At 45.8% G+C, this 24,286-nt stretch overlaps 2 protein-coding genes across 5 annotated transcripts; both read left to right on the top strand.

The window, feature by feature from the left end:
• The first annotated feature begins 6,989 nt into the window (after positions 1-6,989).
• LOC131698557 (syntaxin-16-like) lies at positions 6,990-14,866 on the top strand. Of its 4 annotated transcripts, none has more exons than XM_058990682.1 (9): positions 6,990-7,479; positions 9,620-9,631; positions 10,093-10,200; positions 10,307-10,447; positions 10,986-11,148; positions 11,547-11,638; positions 11,886-12,029; positions 12,523-12,603; positions 12,728-14,866. In XM_058990682.1, exons 1-9 carry the CDS (start codon positions 7,351-7,353, stop codon positions 12,830-12,832), a joined length of 975 nt encoding a protein of 324 aa, XP_058846665.1. In that variant the 5' UTR covers positions 6,990-7,350; the 3' UTR covers positions 12,833-14,866. The 4 variants fall into 4 exon arrangements, with proteins under 4 accessions (XP_058846665.1, XP_058846666.1, XP_058846667.1 ...); XM_058990684.1 differs by having other exon boundaries at positions 6,992-7,431; XM_058990683.1 differs by lacking the exon at positions 9,620-9,631 and having other exon boundaries at positions 6,991-7,479.
• A 1,912-nt stretch (positions 14,867-16,778) lies between these two features.
• On the top strand, positions 16,779-23,885 carry LOC117432587 (probable aminopeptidase NPEPL1). The gene is made up of 12 exons (XM_034905552.2): positions 16,779-17,161; positions 18,554-18,739; positions 19,352-19,522; positions 19,928-20,017; positions 20,135-20,216; positions 20,738-20,880; positions 21,030-21,107; positions 21,594-21,694; positions 21,920-22,043; positions 22,303-22,479; positions 23,371-23,481; positions 23,617-23,885. Exons 1-12 carry the CDS (start codon positions 17,012-17,014, stop codon positions 23,773-23,775), a joined length of 1,572 nt encoding a protein of 523 aa, XP_034761443.2. The 5' UTR covers positions 16,779-17,011; the 3' UTR covers positions 23,776-23,885.
• Positions 23,886-24,286: the final 401 nt, after the last annotated feature.

Genomic DNA, 24,286 nt, shown 5'->3' with positions numbered 1-24,286 from the left:
ATTACACATCAAACTTTTCAACCAGTCACCAATCTGTTCACACCCATAACATCTAATCTCACTCGCCATGGTTCCTTCACAGCTCAATCCCCCCTCTGTGGAGTGAGGAATGCAGTGGAAAACTTGCACATGAATACGATGAAGCTCCATGACCGGGGAACCCTTATTATTCCCCGTCAGAGACTCTCGAGGGAACCACGAGCTGATTGATGCGTCTTCTTCACGGCCGGCCAGGCAGGGTCAGCTGCACACAGCGACACGTCTTATTTCACCTCCTTCTGTTTATTTGTTTTTTCTGGACTAAGCTGTCAAACACGAACCGACGCCCGCTCGCTACAAAACCATCTGTGTGTCCAGTCGGCCCCCCAGGAGCCCGGAGCCTGAAAGCTGAGTGAGTGGGAGCCACATGGGGCCCCGCACCTGTACCCCCTGCCTCCACTCACAAGGCAAAGCCTCCCAAAAAATAACAACACACTGAAAACGAGCGAGACTGAAAGAAGACACTGAAGAGGGGAGGGGGCGGGGGTCAGCGATCACCCCTATCCGCTTTGAAGAGGGGAGGGGGACGTGGGTCAGCGATCACCCCTATCCTCTTTGAAGAGGGGAGGGGGACGGGGGTCAGCGAGCACCCCTATCCGCTTTGAAGAGGGGAGGGGGACAGGGGTCAGCGAGCACCCCTATCCTCTTTGAAGAGGGGAGAGGGACGCGGGTCAGCGAGCACCCCTATCCTCTTTGAAGAGGGGAGGGGGACGGGGGTCAGCGTTCACCCCTATCCGCTTTGAAGAGGGGAGGGGGACGTGGGTCAGCGATCACCCCTATCCTCTTTGAAGAGGGGAGGGGGACGGGGGTCAGCGATCACCCCTATCCTCTTTGAAGAGGGGAGGGGGACGGGGGTCAGCGATCACCCCTATCCTCTTTGAAGAGGGGAGGAGGACGGGGGTCAGCGATCACCCCTATCCTCTTTGAAGAGGGGAGGGGGACGGGGGTCAGCGAGCACCCCTATCCGCTTTGATGTGGAGCCGGCAGGGGGAAGCTGTCTTTGATGTAGAGTCGGCAGGGGGAAGCTGTCTTTGATGTGGCCATGAGAGAGCGATCAGTTGGAGAGTGGAATTTCAACCCTTGCATGATACCTCACAACAAGATTAAGAGGAGCAGGCTCTTCAGATTTCAATCTCCTTCGCAGCTTCCCCAGATAGGGCTGGATTCATTGCCTTGCTGGGCTGCACAACTGAGCAGAATGGATGGGTTGGGGTGGGCAACCGTGGTCAGGTGATGACTTTGTGATGCGCAGGTGGAGTGTGAGGATAAACAAACGGACATGCCTCACAGTTTTTAATCCTGATGTTAACTTAATCATACAGGCATGCTATCAAAAACAAACAGGAAGCCAGCTTATCATCGCAAGACCGATAACTGGAACAGCAGAGCACTGATCCCAAAACAAACTCTTTTTAAATGTGTTATTATCCAGGGGCTGGCTTCACAAAGCACTGCTAGTGCTTAGAAGGCTGCTAGCCAGCAAGTCATCTGATTTTCACCTGTTTCATAAACACAGCAGTTAAAAATCCGTTCAGCGAGTCTATATGATTAAAGGATACACGCTGTGTTTTCTTTACTTTCTCTGGATGGAAGTGAATTGGATTTATGCACACTGCTTTGTGAACCGAGACCCTGAAGTTTACAGCATGGGTGAAAGGTTTGGCGCAGCCAGCTGTGTAGATTAGCAGGCTCTTGCTTGCTGCACACAGCCTGTCAATCACAGTGAAGGACATCATTCACAGCTGAGGCGTCGGGTCTGTGCGCCGTGCCAATCAAAACAAGCTGAGACAGGGTGGCAGAGGAGCACCCTGCCTCCCCCTGCTTGCCTGTGTAAACCTTTGGAATCCACAATCTCCGTGAGCTAAAACAAAGGCTTTCGGGCTGCAATTGAGCTAAATACTTCCAGGACGAGTCAGCCTTTTGTCAGACTAAATGTCTTTTTCAGTGTGAGAAACATGTGTCCACCTGACCTCGTTTCTCTTAGTTGTAATGATGTCTTTCTACCTTCATTACTGATAGATCTGTACAGTTTCTCTAACCCTACAGCCCCTTCATATCACGGTATGTGCCCCTGCATTCTAATGGGACCATTATCTCAAGCAGCTCCACATTCCAATATGAAAGACAGAAGCCTAACTGTAACTGAAGCCTTAACCCCTAACCCTTGACCTGTCACGTCTGAACTCTACCCCTAACATTCTGATACGCCAGATGATCCGTCAAGAACCTCCTCACCTAATCAAGGGTTCTTTTTCTCGTTCCTGCCATGCTGTATAGAATCCTAGCATGAAAAGGGTGGCTCAGTATGCCCTAAGATCTCTTCAATTCGTGTTCCTGACTGATGGAGCAAAGAGACGCACAAAATAGACCACAAGAGGAATATTTGCGTGTGGCTTTGTCTTTCTCAAGTCTTCTTGGCAAAAAAAAGATACGTAACAATTTTCTCTGCTCTGTTCGGAGAAACATGAGAACTAACCTGAAGCACGTCTGTGTGCCGGCAAAAGTGAAAAAAGCTGTCATTACTGGATTTGATTTCTGCGTTCCGATGTCCATGGCTTTACACACTGCAGTGCGATAGGCGTGAGACTGCCCACAATGCTTTATCATCTTCAAATTGAACCTGTCAGGTTGTCCTACTCGTAACCATTTACTGTTCAAAAGACCAGCTACACTGTTACTGTGAAAACAGAACAAAATGAATAACCTGGTGTGCGAGTCTACTGCACAACAGCAGTGTGATTAATGAGGATGAGAGCATTAGCCCTCCTATCTCACTGTGCAGTGTCACTCAGTGATGTATCTGCAGAACCAAGGGAAGCAGCTGTGTGGAGGACGCAAGCCCCAAAACTAGACAGCTTCACAGAGATCAAAGCCAGCTGGCACAGGTTAAAAACTTCAAAAGGCCGGTTCTGCTCATTTGTGCTTGTGTTTGGGGTTGGCGGTCTTTACATGTAGTTTTAAGTTACTGTGTGTTGACAATGTGCTCATAATCCAGGCAAGACTTTGTTGTGTTAAAAGCACAATGTTGAGTTATTGATTTTTCAAGGTTTATCTTTTTGTTTTTCTCAACATACCAGACCAGTCACTGAAACCGATAGTATAACTAGTGAAATGCTGGTAGGTGAAATAACAAAGGATGCATGCTTTTAATATTTTAATATTCCCCATAAATATAGGAGTTCAGGGATTCTCTATAATCTCAGCAGGTTTAGCAGCCTGTCTGTTCCTTGGTTTGGATGAGGATCAGTTATGTCCTCATTCACACTCTCTTTGTCCTTGGCCCTGGCTATGCCTCTTTCTAACAAGGTCTGCTCCTCTTGGGAGCCCATGTACACTCGTGTTGTGTAACAGGAGGGAGTGCACAAGCTGACAGGAAGGTTATTGTTCCCCAGGGGTGCAAGCAGCGTGTTTGTCTGGGTTACGGGTTCAGGGCTTAGGGGTGAGGGTTTGGGTCAGAGGGTCATCAGTTACACACTGAAACCCAAGCCGATCTCTAAACACCAACCCCCCCAGCTAGCCTGGGACTGGGAGTTTGCATGGTCAGCTCCTGGCTTCTCCACCCTGGTCACTGGGACATCTGGGGCAGCTGGGGAGAATATGTGCTCATTCTCAGCATCTTCAGGTTGTGTTACAGCCTGGGCTCTGGGGTTAAAAGGCATCAGCATACAGAGACTGCAGTGTCTGGGTCCTGCCTGGTTAAAGCGAAAGGTGCCGCAACATGTCACGGTCCAGGCTGACGGACAGGACCTGGGCGCTCCCAAAAAGATTGACATCACATTTAGAGACGGCCAGCGTGTTAACTGTTAAACATTTAAAAGCAACGAGATCAGCAGGGAGTGTGAATGACTGCGAAATGTCCTCATCAACTCATCGGAAATGCCAGCATGGCAGGAAGATGCAGGTAAATTAAGAGACATTCCCCGGATATCACACTTCCAAAACAAACACAGCTGAACAACCAGAGAGCTCTGATACTATCAGGTGAGAGGGAGCTGGTATCTGATGAAGTACAGTGACACTGGCACCCAGAGCTGCTCTGTACCAGGGTAAGGGTAGGGTGAGAGGGAGCTGGTATTGATGAAGTACAGTGACACTGGCACCCAGAGCTGCTCTGTACCAGGGTAAGGGGAGGGTGAGAGGGAGCTGGTATTGATGAAGTACAGTGACACTGGCACCCAGAGCTGCACTGTGCCAGGGTAAGGGGAGGGTGAGAGGGAGCTGGTATTGATGAAGTACAGTGACACTGGCACCCAGAGCTGCTCTGTGCCAGGGTAAGGGGAGGGTGAGAGGGAGCTGGTATTGATGAAGTACAATGACACTGGCACCCAGAGCTGCACTGTGCCAGGGTAAGGGGAGGGTGAGAGGGAGCTGGTATTGATGAAGTACAGTGACACTGGTACCCAGAGCTGCTCTGTACCAGGGTAAGGGTAGGGTTACCAGCTTTTAAAAGAGACACACACCAAGGACTAACACAGTAGTTGGAACAAGGCAATCCTTTTTGACAGGACCCTCTTGAAATGAGATGTGTATCTCAAGGGTTCTGTCCTGGTTCAATAAACATCTGAAATGCAATAAAAATCTGAAATGCTGTTAGTGAAAACACATTGAATTACAAGAAAGAATAAAAGTGGTGTTAGTAAGCTTCCGAGTGACTTGATGTGTTGCTCCATGACTAAATGTAGCATGTAATGGTGCAGTACAGTAACACAGAGCCCTGGAAAGATCCTGTAAGCAAACCTCTCCAGCATCCTCGCTGCTTCCTGATGCACTTCAGCTACAAAACCAGCTATCTGAACACAAGCGCGTTTGTTCGGATCTGTTTATGAACAGATTCTGGGTCACTGGATGCATTTTGGTTACTGGCTACGGAAATGACCTGCGTCTTTAGATACATGACCTTCACAAAGCAGCCTTCCTTTGTGTTTCCAGCACTGCACAGTGCACAGGAGGCAGCAGGAGCACGTTGTGACAGTGTGACGGGGGATTCTGTCACAGGGTTTTCACAATCCATTACAGAACAGAACCCCTTGGCTCCTTTACTAAAGAGTTCTGGTTTTGCTCTGCCCTCTGCTCGTGGGGTTCAGGCAGATCAGTGTGTGGAGAGAGAGCAGAGCAAACCGCTGTGCTGATGAAACAGAGAGATTAAAGTGCACCATTCACCGGGCTCAGTCCCGCTGTCTACTGTTTTCACAGGTGCATTTCTGACAGCTTCGGGATTGCCCAGGAGAGTCACTTACTGTTTAAAAGAAGAAATGCAAAGCTTCTAAACTGAGGCGAGACGGGTTCAACAGACATGACATGACCTCAAGTTTACTGGACTGCCAGCGGGGCGACCGCAGCAGCTTTGATTAACTATTGCTTTTGTGAATTCTGCAACCTCTCCGCCTCTTCTACAACCCCTCTAGAAAGTCTTCACTTCCAAACTGCTGCTGCATTTCATTGATATTATAGTCCCTTAAGGGTAAGCGTAGTGCTTATCTGCGTCTGCACCACTTTTCTTGTGTGTGTGAGGGGCAGTTCTGCATATTAATGACTGTATAACTGTATAACACTAAAGGGTTGTTTCTTAATATTGTTGTACGTATATCATATGTAGGGTAGTGCTGATCAGGGTCTGTGAAACCAGCCGTACTGTACAGAAGTGTGCACCAGCTTCATATTTTAGTGTGAAAATGAAATGAAACAAATTGGAAATGCATGGGGCTGATGGCTCCTGCAATGGAAAGCAGTGTGTAGCTGCCTGCCACAGCGCAGCTATACCCAGCACCTGTGCTAATGGCAGGCCTCCACACTGCTCTGGGGCTCCTGTGCAGCGCAGGGGTCCGGTGATGTCACAGCTTGGGTTTCATCTGCACTTTTAAACTAACGCTGGTGTTAATGAACACTCCCCTCACTGTGGTCTGCATCTATCTGGGCTTTCTCATGCTCGCCTTATCAGATTCCTACTGCAACCTCCAGGGGTCAGCTGTAATGAAAATGATTTGTGATCCCATTAATCAAAGGGAAGACAGGGGTGTCGATATTCAGAAGTGTTATCTGAGAACGAAGGCTTGTCGTGCCAGGGGTGTTTGAATTGCAGGGAGGAGTACAGAGGTCCATGAACTCATTAATGATAATGCACAGTTCAGACAATGTAGGCTTGGTTCAGTATATATATATATATATAAAGCCCAGGGATACTGTATATGGTAATAGAATTAGACAACATGGCAAACCACAGTAAACTATGGTAAATACGTACTGTAGCCATTGGAGAAGCATGGGAGGACTGCAAAATTACTGTGCAAATTGGTTCTAGCCTAATTACTTGCTGGTCCATTGCAGGCAGGCTGATTTACAGAAACATGTAAGGTATCCCCTCACAGCGATGCGTTAGTGAAAGCAAACAGGGATTAGCGTCCTCTTCTGACACCCAGAGGCCGTGTGGGGAACTGCCAGCTATTCTATTAAAATGACCTGTATTATTCCAATTTGAAACACACGATCGCCCCCTGCAGGCAACATGTGGTAAGACGTTTACTGAGATTCCGTACAGTACTTGCATCTTTTTTTAAAATTTTTAAAATTTATTTATTTTTGGTAACGGCTGAACTAGCTGTTAATCAAATAATGTACCTTTGCTTCTCTCATTTCCTGAAAAATCAAAACAGCTGAGCAATTTACTTTGCACAAGCAATGTGAATAATACACCAGTTTGGGGACCCGTTTAATGAGCCTTCGCGCCTTCCCTGACATTATAAATCTCACCTGTTCATATATCCAGTTTGTATTCGCAATGACCCGCTTTTCACGGGAGTAGCCTACACGCTGTTTCAAATGCAGAATGGAATGCAAAAAAATAATAATAAACTTTAGGAGAAATAAACATAGTTTGTATCAATAAAAAGCCGTTTTTTATAACGTGAATTTTCTGATAAAGGTTTTTTTTTTTTTTTTTTTAAATTAAATGGTCAGTTCTACGCTACAGTTCACTTGTTTTTAAGAGCGGAACGATTGTATCATCACCGCTCAAAAAAAAAAAAAAAACACCACCCGGCGTCTTAAGCAGACGCACAGCGCGGATATGTTCGGAACATAGCGCCGGACGCATCCGGAGTGCGCACAGCTGGCAGGAAGCGGTGCTTCATTTCGTTCCGTGTTTACGTGTTTGTTTCTTTCTTAAATGTTTCAGAGCAGCCTGACTCGGCGGTGCTTGCATTTCTAGAGGCAGTATAAAAGGCGTTCCCGGTGCAGGCTGCCTCGGGTTGTTGCTCAGGCTGTAGTTTGACGGGCGGCGCTGCTCGTGTAAACACTGCGCAGTCCTGCGGGATCATGGCGACCCGGCGCCTCACCGACCAGTTCATCTTAATGCGGAACAATGCCATCCAAAACAGACACATGTTGGCTGAGCAAGTGAGTAGTTACTCCGCCAGTCCGCTGAATTTACGTAGCGATGCTGCGGTGAGTCCAATATAATCAGCATCATTCTCAACCGTTTGATTGATTTAATTGTTATTATTATTATTATTATTATTGTTATTATTATTATTGTTATTATTTTAATGTGTTGCATTTAAGTGAGTTTTTGGCTTTCCGTGCGTGTGTGTGATATATACCAGTTTGCTGTATTGCTTGACAAATACATGTTTTGTAGGCTTGCCGTGTGTGTGTGTGTGTTATATAACAGTTTGTTATTGTAAAACATAGTTACTATATCTATAAAATATTGTTTGACAAATGAATCGCCATAAGAACAGAGCACAGCGCAGCACGTTGTATGACTTGCAGTAACAATCTGTTTTAGTTTGATGTTGCATCGCTTCTCCTCTACTGATGCATCTCTATGCTGTGCTCTCTGCAAAAATAATCATATACTAGGTGTTAATACTGTAGTAGAATTTGCACTGTGTTGTAAAGAGGATCAGGTTTTCAATATTGATGATCAGAACCTGCTGTTACTGGGGAGTGTCACGCTGATGCTTGTGAATGTGTTCTCAGTGCTGTTGCTTGGTAGTTTGAATGTGTGTCTGTGCTGTATTGTGTACTGGGGAGTGTCACGCTGATGCTTGTGAATGTGTTCTCAATGCTGTTGCTTGGTAGTTTGAATGTGTGTCTGTGCTGTATTGTGTACTGGGGAGGGTCACGCTGATGCTTGTGAATGTGTTCTCAGTGCTGTTGCTTGGTAGTTTGAATGTGTGTCTGTGCTGTATTGTGTACTGGGGAGGGTCACGCTGATGCTTGTGAATGTGTTCTCAGTGCTGTTGCTTGGTAGTTTGAATGTGTGTCTGTGCTGTATTGTGTACTGGGGAGTGTCACGCTGATGCTTGTGAATGTGTTCTCAGTGCTGTTGCTTGGTAGTTTGAATGTGTGTCTGTGCTGTATTGTGTACTGGGGAGGGTCACGCTGATGCTTGTGAATGTGTTCTCAGTGCTGTTGCTTGGTAGTTTGAATGTGTGTCTGTGCTGTATTGTGTACTGGGGAGTGTCACGCTGATGCTTGTGAATGTGTTCTCAGTGCTGTTGCTTGGTAGTTTGAATGTGTGTCTGTGCTGTATTGTGTATTGTGTACTGGGGAGTGTCACGCTGATGCTTGTGAATGTGTTCTCAATGCTGTTGCTTGGTAGTTTGAATGTGTGTCTGTGCTGTATTGTGTACTGGGGAGTGTCACGCTGATGCTTGTGAATGTGTTCTCAATGCTGTTGCTTGGTAGTTTGAATGTGTGTCTGTGCTGTATTGTGTACTGGGGAGTGTCACGCTGATGCTTGTGAATGTGTTCTCAGTGCTGTTGCTTGGTAGTTTGAATGTGTGTCTGTGCTGTATTGTGTTCTGGGGAGTGTCACGCTGATGCTTGTGAATGTGTTCTCAGTGCTGTTGCTTGGTAGTTTGAATGTGTGTCTGTGCTGTATTGTGTTCTGGGGAGTGTCACGCTGATGCTTGTGAATGTGTTCTCAGTGCTGTTGCTTGGTAGTTTGAATGTGTGTCTGTGCTGTATTGTGTACTGGGGAGGGTCACGCTGATGCTTGTGAATGTGTTCTCAGTGCTGTTGCTTGGTAGTTTGAATGTGTGTCTGTGCTGTATTGTGTACTGGGGAGGGTCACGCTGATGCTTGTGAATGTGTTCTCAGTGCTGTTGCTTGGTAGTTTGAATGTGTGTCTGTGCTGTATTGTGTATTGTGTACTGGGGAGGGTCACGCTGATGCTTGTGAATGTGTTCTCAATGCTGTTGCTTGGTAGTTTGAATGTGTGTCTGTGCTGTATTGTGTACTGGGGAGTGTCACGCTGATGCTTGTGAATGTGTTCTCAGTGCTGTTGCTTGGTAGTTTGAATGTGTGTCTGTGCTGTATTGTGTACTGGGGAGGGTCACGCTGATGCTTGTGAATGTGTTCTCAATGCTGTTGTTTGGTAGTTTGAATGTGTGTCTGTGCTGTATTGTGTTTCAGTGTGGTTTTGTGCCACTCTTATTTTATATGATGTTCACCTCCACAGTTACATTATCCTTGTGGCTCATTCGACCCTGCTTGCACTGATCTCACTGCACTGTCCCTTTTCTCTCTTGCTTTTTCACCTGGATGGGGCTGATGGATTCCACCAATCACCTTGCAGGAGCTGGATGAGGTACTGGCCAATCATGTTTAACCTTTGCATTCTCCTGTATCCAGACTGCATTGTTTCCTGAAAGCTCCCCCTTGATTTAAAACGGTCTTCGTTTCTTCTCCTTTTTCTTCACTGATTTTGATATGTTTGTTGAAAGGTGGCATCGTTCATCAGCTGTGTCTGGGATTGCCACTTTGCTTCACCTTTGTAAGAGCCAGCTTCAGGTGTTTTCTGCAGAGATATCCTGTGTTATTTCCCATGTCTCATCGTGTATTGAAATAGCTTCTTACTGGGGATCTGCAGATTCCTTTCCTTCCATGATCCTTTTTGCATCTTTTGCCCGTTAGTGTGATGACACTGTGCTGTGGAAAGTGTGAAACCATATCAAATATACTAGGTTAACAGGTTAAGGCAGGTTGTTTAGAAGCCATCCTTGTTCTTCTTACCAGTGCCTCGTGTCTCTCCCCCTGTTGTGTTTGCAGCTTGCTGATGACCGGATGGCTCTGGTGTCTGGGATTAGCTTGGACCCCGAGGCTGCGATTGGGGTCACGAAGCGCCTGCCTCCCAAGTGGGTGGATGGGGTGGACGAGGTAGGATATCCAGCATAAACAACCATCAAATGAATGTAATTGTTTTGTTGTAGAATAAAGCGTCTCTGGTATGAATCTGTCTGCGTGTTCTTAAACGCCCTGTTAGATCCAGTATGACGTCACCAGGATAAAGCAGAAGATGAAGGAGCTGGCCAGCCTCCACGACAAGCACATGAACCGCCCCACCCTGGACGACAGCAGCGAGGCGGAGCACGCCATCGAGATCACGACGCAGGAGATCACGCAGGTACTGCGCAGATCAGTCTGTCAGCAGGCATCTTAGAAGGCTGGTGTCACAGCTCCCCGGGAGGTAAGGTGGTTCAAGGCTGGTGTCACAGCTCCCCGGGAGGTAAGGTGGTTGAAGGCTGGTGCTAATCGGGGTCTGTGAAACCAGCCGTTGTAAGTACGTGATTATGCAAAAGCTTCTCAGTGTTGAACAGTAGAGAGTCAGGGGAGGAGGAAGTTATGGAAACATATTGAGTTTAAAAACAATGTGCCATACCTAGTGAAAAGCCCAGCTTTGTAAATTAATTGGCATATACTATATATATTCAGGACACATCCCTCCGGTTTCCTGAAACGCTATGGAGACACCTTTCAGACCACAGTACTTATTTAGTGCAAAACCAAAGTAAAACATTTGTTCCCAGAACTATGAAGCAGCTTCCACAGTACGACTTGGTGCTGCGCGTTGTTTTCTCGCAGCGTTCCACTGTTTCCAGCACAGACTGTATTGGACTACAGCGTGTAACAGCTGCTAATGTAAGTGTGTGTCTCTGTGGTAGATGTTCCACCGTTGCCAGCGCGCCGTGACGGGTATCCAGAGCCGCTCCAGGCACTGCACAGAGCAAGAGGAGCGCCTGCTTCGCAATGTGGTCTCGTCCCTCGCCCAGTCCCTGCAGGATCTCTCCATCAACTTCAGGCACACGCAGTCCAACTACCTGAAACGTGAGTGTCTCGCGAGGAGGTTCAGGCTGAGAACACGCGCAGAAACGCAGGCCAGCGAAACGGCTGCTGAACTGGTTGTCTCTGCTGAATTTATGTAATCTTGCATTTTTAAATCTTGTACTCTCAACCTGCTGCAAATCTTGCAAAACCGCAGGGATGGAAATACGATTCCTATTGCATAGCAGTTTCGCACATTCTTGGCTTTACAACGAGCTTGATTAGCCACAGTGTATAGGTGACAAGCTCAGGCATCTCTTATTAAACTCGTAGTAAAACCTGGAATGGATCAAACCGCTGTGCAACGTCTTCTTTCCATCCCTGAAACTGTACATGCTTACATACGTTAATGGGTGTCTAGGTCGTGTTTCTTCAGTTCTGTGTTTGTTTGTTGTTTCCAGGTATGAAGAATCGGGAGGAGAGGTCAAAGCATTTCTTCGATACTTCAGTACCGCTGATGGATGATGCAGAAGACACTGCTGTTTATGACCGGGTGAGCTGCTCTGGGAACTGAAACTTTAAAAAGACAGAGAATGTATTGAACCTGTTCCAGTCATTAGGGGCGATTTGTAAACCTTTTTTTCAAACGTTTATTATTGTACTTAAATGATTTATTTCCAGTTTTATAACTTAAAATATTGAAAGTAAATAGTAAATCGCCCCCATTGATTTAGACTAAAGTGAAAATATGTATATATATATATTAATGTAACCTGTGTTTAATCTGTTGTGTTGACCAGGGGTTCACAGATGAACAGCTTGTCCAGGTGGAGCAGAACACAGTGATGGTGGAGGAGCGGGAGCGAGAGATCCGGCAGATAGTGCAGTCCATCTCCGACCTCAACGAGATCTTCAGGGACCTGGCTGGAATGGTGGTTGAACAGGTAAGCGTGAGATCTTCAGGGACCTGGCTGGAATGGTGGTTGAACAGGTAAGCGTGAGATCTTCAGGGATCTGGCTGGAATGGTGGTTGAACAGCTAAGTGTGAGATCAGGCCATGCCCCTCCAGCTATAACATGATGTAATGAGCTACTCCAGGGTCTGGGTGGGGTTTCATTAAACCGTTTACAACAGGGTTGGAACAAACACCAGGACTGGAAGGGCCCCCCCTGCGCTAGATCCAGTACAGCCATTCCATGACGATCATCTCTTGTCAAGCTGATACGAGTAATCGATAGCAGAGGTTTGAGCATCAGAGCGTTTTGGGCTTGCCAGCAGTCGCATATGTTTTTTTTATGACTTACCCAAAGTATTACGCCTTGCGTTGTTTTGTTTTTTTCATTTAGTGGCACTTGTGGCTTGAGCACCTTTTTGAATCTACCCTGGAATTAAAATGTATGAATAAATACTTAATACTTATTTACTGCTTTTTTATAGGGGACTGTCCTGGACAGAATTGACTTCAATGTTGAACAGGCATGCGTCAAAACAGAAGATGGTTTAAAACAGTTACAGAAGGTATAAAGAATATGAGAGCTCTGTGTGTGTGTGTGTGTGTGTGTGTGTGTGTGTGTTTAACGCACCCCAGACCTGAAAATAACGCCTGTATGAAAGCATTATTTCTACTTTCTTTTCTTTACAGGCAGAGCAATACCAGAAGAAGAATCGCAAGATGCTGGTCATTTTAATCCTCTTCGTTATCGTGGTCGTTCTTATTCTTGTGCTAATTGGAGTGAAGTTTAGGTAATCGTGTATATATCCCTTGGCGTGCGTCGCTAGTGACGAGCCTCACCCCCGCCCCTCCCCTAAAGCTGCCTTGGTTGAATGTATCAAACCCATACTGTTTGCATTGTTAGTCTGTGCAATGAACCTATAGACTCTGGAACTCTAGTGCATGAACCCTGGGGCTAGGGCATTTCCAAGTACATAGCCAGAAATACAATGCATTGCCTAAAGAGCGTTTGATTTCTCAGAATCACAGACTGCATCCATAGAAACACTGCCCCCAATGTAATGGAACACCGGTATGAGCGAACGAATGAATTGGCGAGCGCACTGCACAGATCTCCTCACATTCATCTGAGTTGCTGGAGTCCATTCCAGGGATTCTAATAGAAGCACTGTACAGTATTGAAGGGTTCTCAAGATTAACACTGCCTGTTCAATGTACAGTACCACATTGCAAGCTCCTGTAACGGATTAGATAATGAACTGCTGTTCTAATCCATGTCAGTGTTTGATCATGTTTGTTGGGGAGTGGGTGTGGAGTAATAGGATTGTGTCCAGTAAGGGTCTCAACACCAGTCGCTTCCATTGTCTTGGACATTACCCACAACGTGGTCTCCCGCTGGGTGGGTTATTAAGAGGCTCCTTCTCAGAAGTGCCTGGATATACCTTCAAAGGATAGATCTGCAGTAAAATAAACTGTGATTATAAAGCCTGCAACTTACTAAGAATAATATTGAATTTATTTGAATAGAAAGTACTTTAGAAATTTGAAAGTAGTGGGATGTTGTTGTTATTATTAAATGATTGGTCCTATCTGAAAGCTTATGTTTTGATTTTCTGGGGCCGTGACCCTAGTCTGCCGAATGTCCTTGTCGTTTCATTCAATGCATCCTTGCTAGTCACATGCTCTCGCTGTGCGTGGTGAAGCAAAAGCACATTCTGTCAGCAGCAGCAGCAGCAGCTGGTGTATCACGGGTCTGTAGTGGACACTTATTACAAGTTCTCAAAGCTAGTTACTCCCAAACAAAAACAACTCCACTTGCAATTCTAAAACAAACAAGAAACAACTACAGAACTACTGGAATGTTATTTATTGCAAAGTAAAGAGCTTTGAGAATCTAGCCTAGTACTCCTATGTTTAAAAAAACGTACAAATCTGAGGACTGTATGTAGCAAATGCATGTTTCGTAACAGGACAGCCATCGTCTGTGCAAGAAATGTGGATTTATTTGTGAAGCGCAGTGCTGCGTGTGTTTTGCTGAGGTTGATGCATTACGTGCAGTGTGTGTGTTTCTGCAGCACCGTTGTGTTTGGTCTCAGGCTGTATGGTGTCGGTGTTTCACTGGTGTCGGATGGGTTTATCTGGAGCCCCTTGGTGTTTTTCTGAACGGTTTTTAAGGGACCCAGCTGTGCTCTTACCAGAGCAGCGGGAGTGGGGGCTATGGATTTTTAGAAGGATAGATTGCTGTATTCACTGGGTGTTGAAGTCTGCTAGGTGGAGGTATTTGAAAATGTCTGAGTGATGCTGCTTAGCATGCATTATAAATCCGGAGTCTATTGAAAACCTAACTGAATCATGTTGAATTGAATCCACTTATTCCACTGGAACTTTAAAGGACAGTATGTGGACACATTAAGACGTGTGTGTGTGTGTGTGTGTGTGTTGATTATCTTCCCTGTCTATTTATGTATTGTTGTTGTTTATGTGGGCCTGTTTTTAAAAACTGAGAAGCTTTGCTTCTGTCTTCTACAGAAAAAAAATGTGGGATCTTTAAAAAATATGTATATATATATTAATATAATAATAATAATAATAATAATAATAATAATAATAATAGTTAGACTGGTTTATTGATTATCGATGATCCTGTAAATCTATCATGTGTGTAATTCCAAATTCTGTCAAAGATTTGTCACAAAGCATAAACTGTTAAACAAAAAAAGAAAAAAACCAAACCCTTTGAATTCCTGTGTGCTTATTTAAAACATGTGTTGTATGACGGTGCTGATCAAGGGGATAGTGCAACATGAATAAATGAGTTTAACAAGCACAGTGTGAGTAATGGGTCTCATTCACTTACTGTATAATGAAGTAACAAGTTCAAACTGCAGTCTCTGGTTTTGTTCCCTGTGTGAACTCCAGACACATGTGCATGGTTCATTTGTGTAAAGTGTGCTGTACTGGTATGTCACACCTGCAGTCTGTGTCTGATGTTCCCTTTCACGGTACACATTATTTATATGAACCGTCTTCTAGAGTACTGTGATGAACCGGTGTAAAAGTGCAAGTGATAAATGTTCACGGCTCCAGCTTTTTGTTGTGGACGGCATCTGGTACCAACGTTTAAGACTCGCAGCTCTGTTTTTTTCCCTCCATATCCAGTCAATTACAATACAGAAAGCTGAGGACATATCGTCCTCCGAGTCAGCTGCGTTTGCACTTCCAGATTCCCAGAGCCAGCATGCAAGCATGTACCCCAAACCCTTCTGCAGATGTGCAGGGCAAGAGCAATGCAAGAGCACTCTAAAGGTGGAGCACATGTGGTTCAGCAGACTGGCGCAGGTCTGGGTCCTGTAGGGTTCATTTCATTTGACTCACACCAATACATTACAATATGCTTTTTTTTTTTTTTTTTTTTTTTTTTTTTTTTTTTTTTTTAATTGCTAACAATGTGATTAAAAAGGGTTTATTTAAAATTGTAAACGGTACAGTTTTCATGCACTAAAGACAGCAATGCCCTATTTAAAGATTTTTATTTTTGTACCTGTTAAGCAGTTAAAAGCTAATTGAAATGCAAGCATAGCAGATATTTTACTAAGCATGGACATCACTGAACAGAATGTGTGTGTGTGTGTGTGTGTGTGTGTGCGTGCGCCCGTGCACATGCTAACAATACTGTTAATCTAGAATCTCTTTAGTCACACAGCCTGGGATTAAATCTGAATTATGCCACTGCTATCCTGCATAGCGTTTATGAATATGTACCTGAACCAAAATTTCCAAACAATTATGATAAAGATAAATGGAACAATAGAGTGGGGGAGACTCTACAAGCACTTGCTAACTGAGTTTGTTCGTACAGATCCTGAGCAGTAAAACTGTATTAGCCCTGTACTGGACCGGCATCAGTCAAGCGTACACGCCTCGGTAAAAGATACTGTGTGTTCTGATCCGATTCGACTTTTCTTGCTGTCTGTAAATTGTAACAGTTATGTCATTAATGGACAAAAAAAAGGTGTATAATGAAGTCAATAAAAAGGATGGAATCAGCCATTTTGGGAACGTGTTTTAAATAAACTGCGTTGAAATGTGGAAAAGCTGTATCGATGTGTGTTGGTCTCTTTCTTTTTTTAGCGAGTGCTCATCAGTGCTCTAAACAGACACGGCGATTGCGGTGTGATCCTGGACGGGTTGTGCACTTTGCTAACGCCGCATGCGGCAACACCAATCATTTTCAAAATATGTTTGGCCCTAGACAGTGAAAGCCTTATTTTGACTATGAGTTAATTAGGCACATTCATAGCTGCTGAAATATTTTACCAACGCATTCTGATGTGTTTTTTTACCAATTGCACAAGAGGGCAGCAGTGTGGAGTAGTGGTCAGGGCTCTGGACTCCTGAGCGGAGGGTCGTGGGTTCAATCCCAGGTGGGGGACACTGCTATTGTACCCTTGAGCAAGGTACTTTACTTAGATTGCTCCAGTAAAAACACAACTGTATAAATGGGTAATTGTATCTAAAAAATAATGTGATATCTTGTAAGAATTGTAAGTCGCCCTGGATAAGGGCGTCTGCTAAGAAATTAATAACAAAAGAGTCTGTTGTGACATGTTTAGCGAGACTGAACACCCAAGCATAATAACTTTACAGGGAGTGTCTCAACGCCGCGGCCTCCCCCATTACACACGGTAAAACTATGTTTTGCAAAAACAACAGAGTTTAACAGGTGCGACCGAACTCGGGGCTAGCAACCTGCTTGGACGGGGGATGAAAAGTAATTCATAATAAGTCACATGGTACTTTTTCTCTACACGCTGGCCTGAGGTTAAAATCTCGAGACACTTGGCCCTGTCCTCTCTGCAGAGAGGAGGAGACGCGCAGCGCCCCACTTCCCGCGATAGAGACGGCGCCGTGCTCGGGTTAGCGTGAGTCCCTGTGAGTCAAGAGAAGGATCTCTGCGCTGCTGGCGGTGTGACGATGGCGAATATATCGCTGGAGTTTCGTGCCAATGCCGGCGACTCGGAGCCCCAAAGCCGCCTCGTCCTAATCTTGGGCCAGCTGCCGAATCTGCAGCGGGTCACCTGGGCGCAGGTGAAGGGAAAGCTGCAGCCTGCAGTCTCCGAAGAGGTAAGAGGAGCGGTGGACGCTTCTTAATATTGCAAACGAAAACAGACCGGTGCTATCTCTGCGTACACACATCATTACCGTACAGAAAACACCCTCCGATTAAATACAGCGGACAGCAACGCATGTTTACAGGTGTGTTATAGCTTGGTGTGGCGTGTTTAATATGGACGCTTTAGAAAGAGGGGAAGTATTGTTCTGCAAGAACCATTTTGCGCGGTTTTGTATTGCACGCCTTATGAATATTAAGCTGTGTTGATATATTCCCGATAAATACATTTTTCTGATTCCACGGTATCAGTATTTCTATTTGGTGCTTAAACATGGTGCTGATCATTATTATCAATGTGTACAGTTACCAGGATTACTGTACAGTGTGTGCTTTATTTCTTTTTTGTATTTAAGGATTATAGTAAACTTACACCAAGCGCTGCTCATTTAAAACGAGAACAAACCCACACCTTCTCGCTGTGATGTTGGTTTCACATCTATTATTTAGCGTTCTAGTTTATTTCTGCAATGCACAGCTTCCTAATATTATTATTATTATTATTATTATTATTATTATTATTTATTTCTTAGCAGGGCGACTTACAAGGCTGCCCTAGGCTGAGTGTTGAGTGCAGAGCGCGCTCCCTCAGTGCAGCCCCAGGCTGAGTGTTGAGTGCAGAGCGCGCTCCCTCAGTGCAGCCCCAGGCTGAGTGTTGAGTGCAGAGCGCGCTCCCTCAGTGCAGCCCCAGGCTGAGTGTTGAGTGTTGAGTGCAGAGCGCGCTCACTCAGTGCAGCAATTGTTCCTCTTGAAGGTCAATGCAATATCTTTCAGTTTTGTTAGTGTGGAAACTTTATGGCTGCTGTGAAACATTCACAGAGGTTTTTGCTGATGCAAATGGACTCTTGGGTTGTAGGGTGTAGGGCAAGCCACTCAGCAAAGTGCATATCGGGTTGTACTTTACACAGAGTTGTAAACTGCAGTATAACATCAGCTCAGTGGAGGACCCTAAGGGGGATTCAATCACTTTTTATCACTGTTGTGGTAAATGATATGTACGTTTCACCCACCTAATGGTGCGGCGTTAGATTGCAGACAACCATTCCTAATGACACAGACGATGATTAGGACTTTAGGTGAAGCAAGATTAGTGCTGTGAACATGTACAGTAACAGAGGTGGAAATAAGACTCCCTTTGCATAGCAGTTAGATCCATTCCTGGTTTTATTATGAGTTTAATAAAAAAAACACACCTGAGCTTGTTACCTATACGCTGCAGATAATCAAGCTCATATTAAAACATGGAATGGGTGAAACTGCTTTGCAATAGGAGTCCTGCTTCTATTCCTACAGTACACAACAACCACCTATAATATATGTATTTTTTAAATGTCTTCCCCTTATAGACATGGCAGTCTGCTCTCGGCACGTTGAACCCAAACCCTACGGATAACTGCTCCCTGTACCTGAACTACGCGACCGTGGCAGCCCTGCCCTCGCGGGTGAGCCGGCACAACAGCCCGTCGGCGGCACAGTTCCTCACGCGGCTCGTCCGCACCTGCCTGCCCGGGGGAGCCAGCCGCTGCATCGTGGTGAGTGTCATACCAGTCCTTCAGCCAGTCAGCCAGTCACCGTGGCACGCTTCCAAGTACTGCTAACAGGGGTGGAAGTAAGACTACCGTGGCACAGCAGTTTGATCCTTTCCTGCTAAGCATTTAATAACACACCCAAGCTTGTTACCTATATGCTGGGGCTAATCAAGCATGTATTAAAATCTGGAATGGGTGAAAGTGCTGTGCAATCGGAGTCTTATTTCTATCCCTGTTCTAATCACCTTGTAGACCACATAAGCAAAATCAAATATATATATGCATGCATTTTTATTTCCAAAGAGACATGACTGCAACTTTGCTGGAGAGTGTTATTATGATGTACAGTTTGCATGGTGTCTTTCCAGTACATGATCACAGGTCTGCAGTGTAGAAAGCTGAATTCCCCTTCATCTCGATGCCCCTAGAACACGAGCATGATCTCACAAAGAGGCAGAGTTCACTCCTGGGAGCTGGATTGCAGTCTCATGCAAACAGTCAGCTTGACGAAAGACAGTTTGATTAGTGGCGTCCTGTGGCATGGTCCTGCTTCAGATTTGGAAACAGGAAAGGCCTTGCGGTTTCGTTCAGCTGTTTGCGCTTGCCGTCCTGCAGATGGTTTGCGAGCGCTCGGAGGTGTTTGCCTCGGCCTGCGCCATCGCCAGGGCCTTCCCCCTCTTCACCCGCCGCTCCAGCGCCACCAGGAGAACGGACAAGCGCGTCGTCACGGTGGAGTTCATCATCGTGGGGCAGGACAGCGGGCCCGTGGATGCCCCCACGCTGGAGGTACACAGCTCACCGCCAGGACACAAATCCCAAACTCTGCATCAGTGCAGGCTTGCACAGCAGACTGGCCGTTTCTAGGAGCTTATAGGAGAGCTAAGCAAAGTGTTTTTTTATGTATATTTTCTTACCTGTTATAGGGATGGAAATAAGACTCCTATTGCAAAGCTGTAAAACCAGGAATAGATCAAACCGCTATGCAATGGGAGTCATATTTCCATCCCTGTTAATGTTAAATTGACTTAGGTCTATGTTACAACTACAAAAGCATAAGGTGTAAAAAATAAAAAGCATTTAGCATTTTGTGTTGTGATAGTGGTTGTGTGATGCAGATGTGTCATGTTTAAGATGCAAGTGTTAGTTTTTGTTTTTATAATATATATATATATATATATAATGTACACACAGTGTCTGGCGAATGCTGCCGATGGCGTGAGACTGGCTGCGCGTATCGTAGACACACCCTGCAATGAGATGAATACAGATCACTTCCTGGAGGTGAGTTGTCTTGCTTCACACACAGAACAAGCGTCATTTTAAATACCCGCTGAACCTGCACGTGGTCTGGAGGCTCCGTTGCACTATTTGCATTTTTTTTTTCTTTTTTAAATGAAGGAAATCAAAGCTGTCGGGAACGAGCTGGGAATCGTGCCCACTGTAATCCGTGGAGAAGAGCTGAAAAAGAAAGGGTTTGGAGGTAATGAAGCCGCCGTAAATGGGTCTTTCGTAATGTTTCAAGAAGTGTATCAATGGCATGCCTATTCCTACAACTGCATTGCTCTCAAGTGGATAACTCTGTGTCTGTGTAGGGATCTGTGAGGCTGCACTCCTCTCAAATTGATAACTCTGTGTAGGGATCTGTGGGGCTGCATTCCTCTCAAGTGGATAACTCTGTGTAGGGATCTGTGGGGCTGCATTCCTCTCAAATTGATAACTCTGTGTAGGGATCTGTGGGGCTGCATTCCTCTCAAGTGGATAACTCTGTGTAGGGATCTGTGGGGCTGCATTCCTCTCAAGTGGATAACTCTGTGTAGGGATCAATGGGGCTGCATTCCTCTCAAGTGGATAACTCTGTGTAAGGATCTGTGGGGCTGCATTCCTCTCAAGTGGATAACTGTGTAGGGATCTGTGGGGCTGCATTCCTCTCAAATTGATAACTCTGTGTAGGGATCTGTGGGGCTGCACTCCTCTCAAGTGGATAACTCTGTGTCTGTGTAGGGATCTATGGCGTTGGCAAAGCTGCCGAACACCCCCCTGCCCTTGCAGTTCTCAGCCACACTCCAGAGGGCGCCACACAGACGATCGCCTGGGTTGGGAAAGGGATCGTCTATGACACTGGTGGACTGAGCATTAAAGGGAAGGTATGAAGGCGTGGCTCTTGCCTGTATCAGGGTTTCCTGTTGAGCAACGTTGGTAGCGGTGTGGTGTCACTGTAGTCAGACTGATCGCTGTGGCCTTCGCGCCTGCACTGCTGAGTCAGGGGTAACCCTCAGTCTGCTCTGGGTTACAGACATCCATGCCTGGGATGAAGAGAGACTGTGGAGGGGCTGCTGCTGTTCTTGGTGCATTCAAAGCTGCCATTAAGCAAGTAAGTGTTAGTAAAAATCACACAAATCTTCTAAGGCAATGGCTTTCAACCTTTTCATCTCAAGTAGCAGTGTTTCCAGCAGGGACCACCAGGTGTACCAGTAACTGTGCAATCTTAAACAGCTGTCGTAAAACCGAGACCTTCCCCCTCACAGCCAGGTTTGTTGAGTCTGTACTCGCTTGTCTGTTGCCTCATTCTGCTGAGTGGTTCATCTATGCAGCTGATGACTGCAATTAACTCTTCATGTTTATATTTTAAATATTGTGCAGGTGCTGTGTCTGGAATTGGTGACCGCACCTTTTAATTGTGTCAGGTCGTCATTAATTTAAGTTTATCTGCCCATCTTACTCAAACTAACGATTACCCCAATGATCTGAGCTACAGACCACAGCATTGTGATTGCTGTGAGATCCTATTCCATGCATTAGGTAGTTGTATATGGGCTGGCAGGAGCTGTGATGTTATCTCTCCCCCACCCTCCTCCAGGGCTTCAAAGACAATCTCCATGCTGTGTTCTGCTTAGCAGAGAATGCCGTGGGACCCAATGCAACACGTCCTGATGATATCCACCTTCTCTACTCGGGAAAGTAAGCAATACAGAAAAGAAGATAAATAGCAATGAAACCAGACTGTTTAACAGAGTCTTCAGAATTGTACTGGGGTAAGAAAAAACACAGCACAGCCTGGAAATTTGAGACGATGCTTATCAAAGGAACTTATATGCAATTTCTGTAGACCTGGGTGAGGGATTAAAACCTATTTCTGTAGCACTCGGTGGGGGGAGCTTACTGTGTGTTCTCTGTCCTGCTCAGGACAGTGGAGATTAACAACACAGATGCTGAGGGGCGTCTGGTGCTGTCTGATGGGGTCGCCTATTCCAGCAAGGACCTCTGTGCCGATATCATCCTGGACATCGCTACACTCACAGGAGCTCAGGTACTGGAAGCTGCATCGCGAGAGTGGAGAAGGGCAGAGCAGAGCACTGCCTGTAAATGTCATGTGATCCTACATGTGCTATTGTCAGCTATACTGTCTCAGCTCCTTTTATAAATGACTGCAGCATTTATTTATTTTTGTCCAGTTTTGAAAAGTCCTGACATTCCCACTTCACGGTTGGTTTGTTTCAGAGAAAGCTATGTTTGCATTACAAGTGAAGCAGTCCGTTGAATGGGGTTTGCTTGTTCTGTGTTTCCAGGGCATCTCCACTGGAAAGTACCATGCGGCTGTGATGACTAACAGCGAGGAGTGGGAAGCAGCGTGTGTCAAAGCTGGCCGTAACAGCGGGGACCTGGCTCACCCGCTGGTCTACTGTCCTGAACTGCACTTCAGCGAGTTCACCTCCGCTGTCGCCGACATGAAGAACTCTGTGGCTGTAGGTTGATTTTTATGTTTCATGTTCGTTATTGTAACATTTAACCAGTGGGGAATCTCATTCCTAAACAAATGACTCCATTTCTCACAAGTTTTGTGGGAAGTTTCAGTATCGCATCAAATAGTACACAATGCATTCCTGGTTATAGTGAGTGGACTAGCGCACATGCAGAGCGATTACCAAAGTGCTGTTTTTATTTGTATTTCTTCTTCCTGCTTGGATGCAAGTAACCCGACGCTGCACTGTGTGTGTTGTGATGTGTTTCCAAGTAACCCGACGCTGCACTGTGTGTGTTGTGATGTGTTTCCCAGTAACCCGACGCTGCACTGTGTGTGTTATGATGTGTTTCCCAGTAACCCGACGCTGCACTGTGTGTGTTGTGATGTGTTTCCCAGTAACCCGACGCTGCACTGTGTGTGTTAGGATGTGTTTCCCAGTAACCCGACGCTGTGTTGTGTGTGTTGTTGTGATGTGTTTCCCAGGAACCCGATGCTGTGTTGTGTGTGTTCTTGTGTTTCCCAGTAACCCGACGCTGCACTGTGTGTGTTAGGATGTGTTTCCCAGTAACCCGACACTGTGTTGTGTGTGTTGTTGTGATGTGTTTCCCAGGAACCCGATGCTGTGTTGTGTGTGTTCTTGTGTTTCCCAGTCACCCGACGCTGCACTGTGTGTGTTGTTGTGATGTGTTTCCCAGTAACCTGACGCTGGTTTGTGTGTGTTGTTGTGATGTGTTTCCCAGTAACCTGACGCTGTGTTGTGTGTGTTGATGTGTTTCCCAGTAACCCGACGCTGTGTTGTGTGTGTTGATGTGTTTCACAGTAACCCGACGCTGTGTTGTTGTGATGTGTTTCCCAGTAACCCGACGCTGTGTTGTTGTGATGTGTTTCACAGGACCGGGAGAATGCTCAGAGCTCCTGTGCCGGGCTGTTCATTGCCTCCCACATTGGTTTTGATTGGCCCGGTGTGTGGGTCCATGTTGACATTGCGTCCCCAGTGCATACTGTAAGTATTTCCAGGAAGTCGCTGCAACATCACTGTTGTGGTTGTGCTTGTGTTCTTTTTATTTCCCTTCGAATGCTCGTGTTGTGGTTCGTGTCTGTTTTCGAGAGCCTCTTGCTTGTCTTCCTGTCGCCCCAGGGGGAGCGAGCCACAGGCTTCGGGGTGGCATTCCTCTTGGCTCTGTTTGGCCGTGCTTCGGAGGACCCCATGCTGAACCTGGTGTCTCCTCTGGGACCCGAAGCAGACTCTCAGTGTGAGGCGATGGAGCGCGATTCCAAGCGCAGGAGGCTGGTCTAGCCGCTCTTCACACGTCTGTGGTCTTCTTCTCTGTATCGAAATGCACTGATCAGTCCTTCATCCTACATTTGTACAACTAAATCAAAAATAAAAAGCAGTTTTAAATGTCATCGGGATCCTTTCTTTATTATTAGGGTTGAGAAAAAAGAGAGCCTATTGCTGACGCACATGTTTCACTTAAAAAAAAAAAAAACGGCACAGGAGATTTTTAAACTCTAAGCAGGGGGAAAAAACATTTTAGCTGTGGCTCTTTAACCAAAGAAAGTGAAATGAACAAGGAGGAGTGGTGTAATAAAGCATGTCACAGATCTATGACATTAGTAGAGGTTTGTCATTTACCATCATTCATTCTGTGATGACTTAGTCAGACTTTACACTTTAGTCCAATTTGCCAAGTCGCCCGGTATGGAGAAAATGTATTTTTTTTTTTTTTTTTAACTGTGTAATTCAAGTTGGAAACCTTAATGGAGCAAAAGGAGCTTGAATGCTGGAAGGAGCACTTGATTGAAGT

Source organism: Acipenser ruthenus, chromosome 18, assembly GCF_902713425.1.
Source record: "Acipenser ruthenus chromosome 18, fAciRut3.2 maternal haplotype, whole genome shotgun sequence".
Lineage (NCBI taxonomy): Eukaryota > Metazoa > Chordata > Actinopteri > Acipenseriformes > Acipenseridae > Acipenser > Acipenser ruthenus.
The sequence above is the reverse complement of the archived record's forward strand: the minus strand, read 5'-3'. Positions and strand labels throughout refer to the sequence as shown.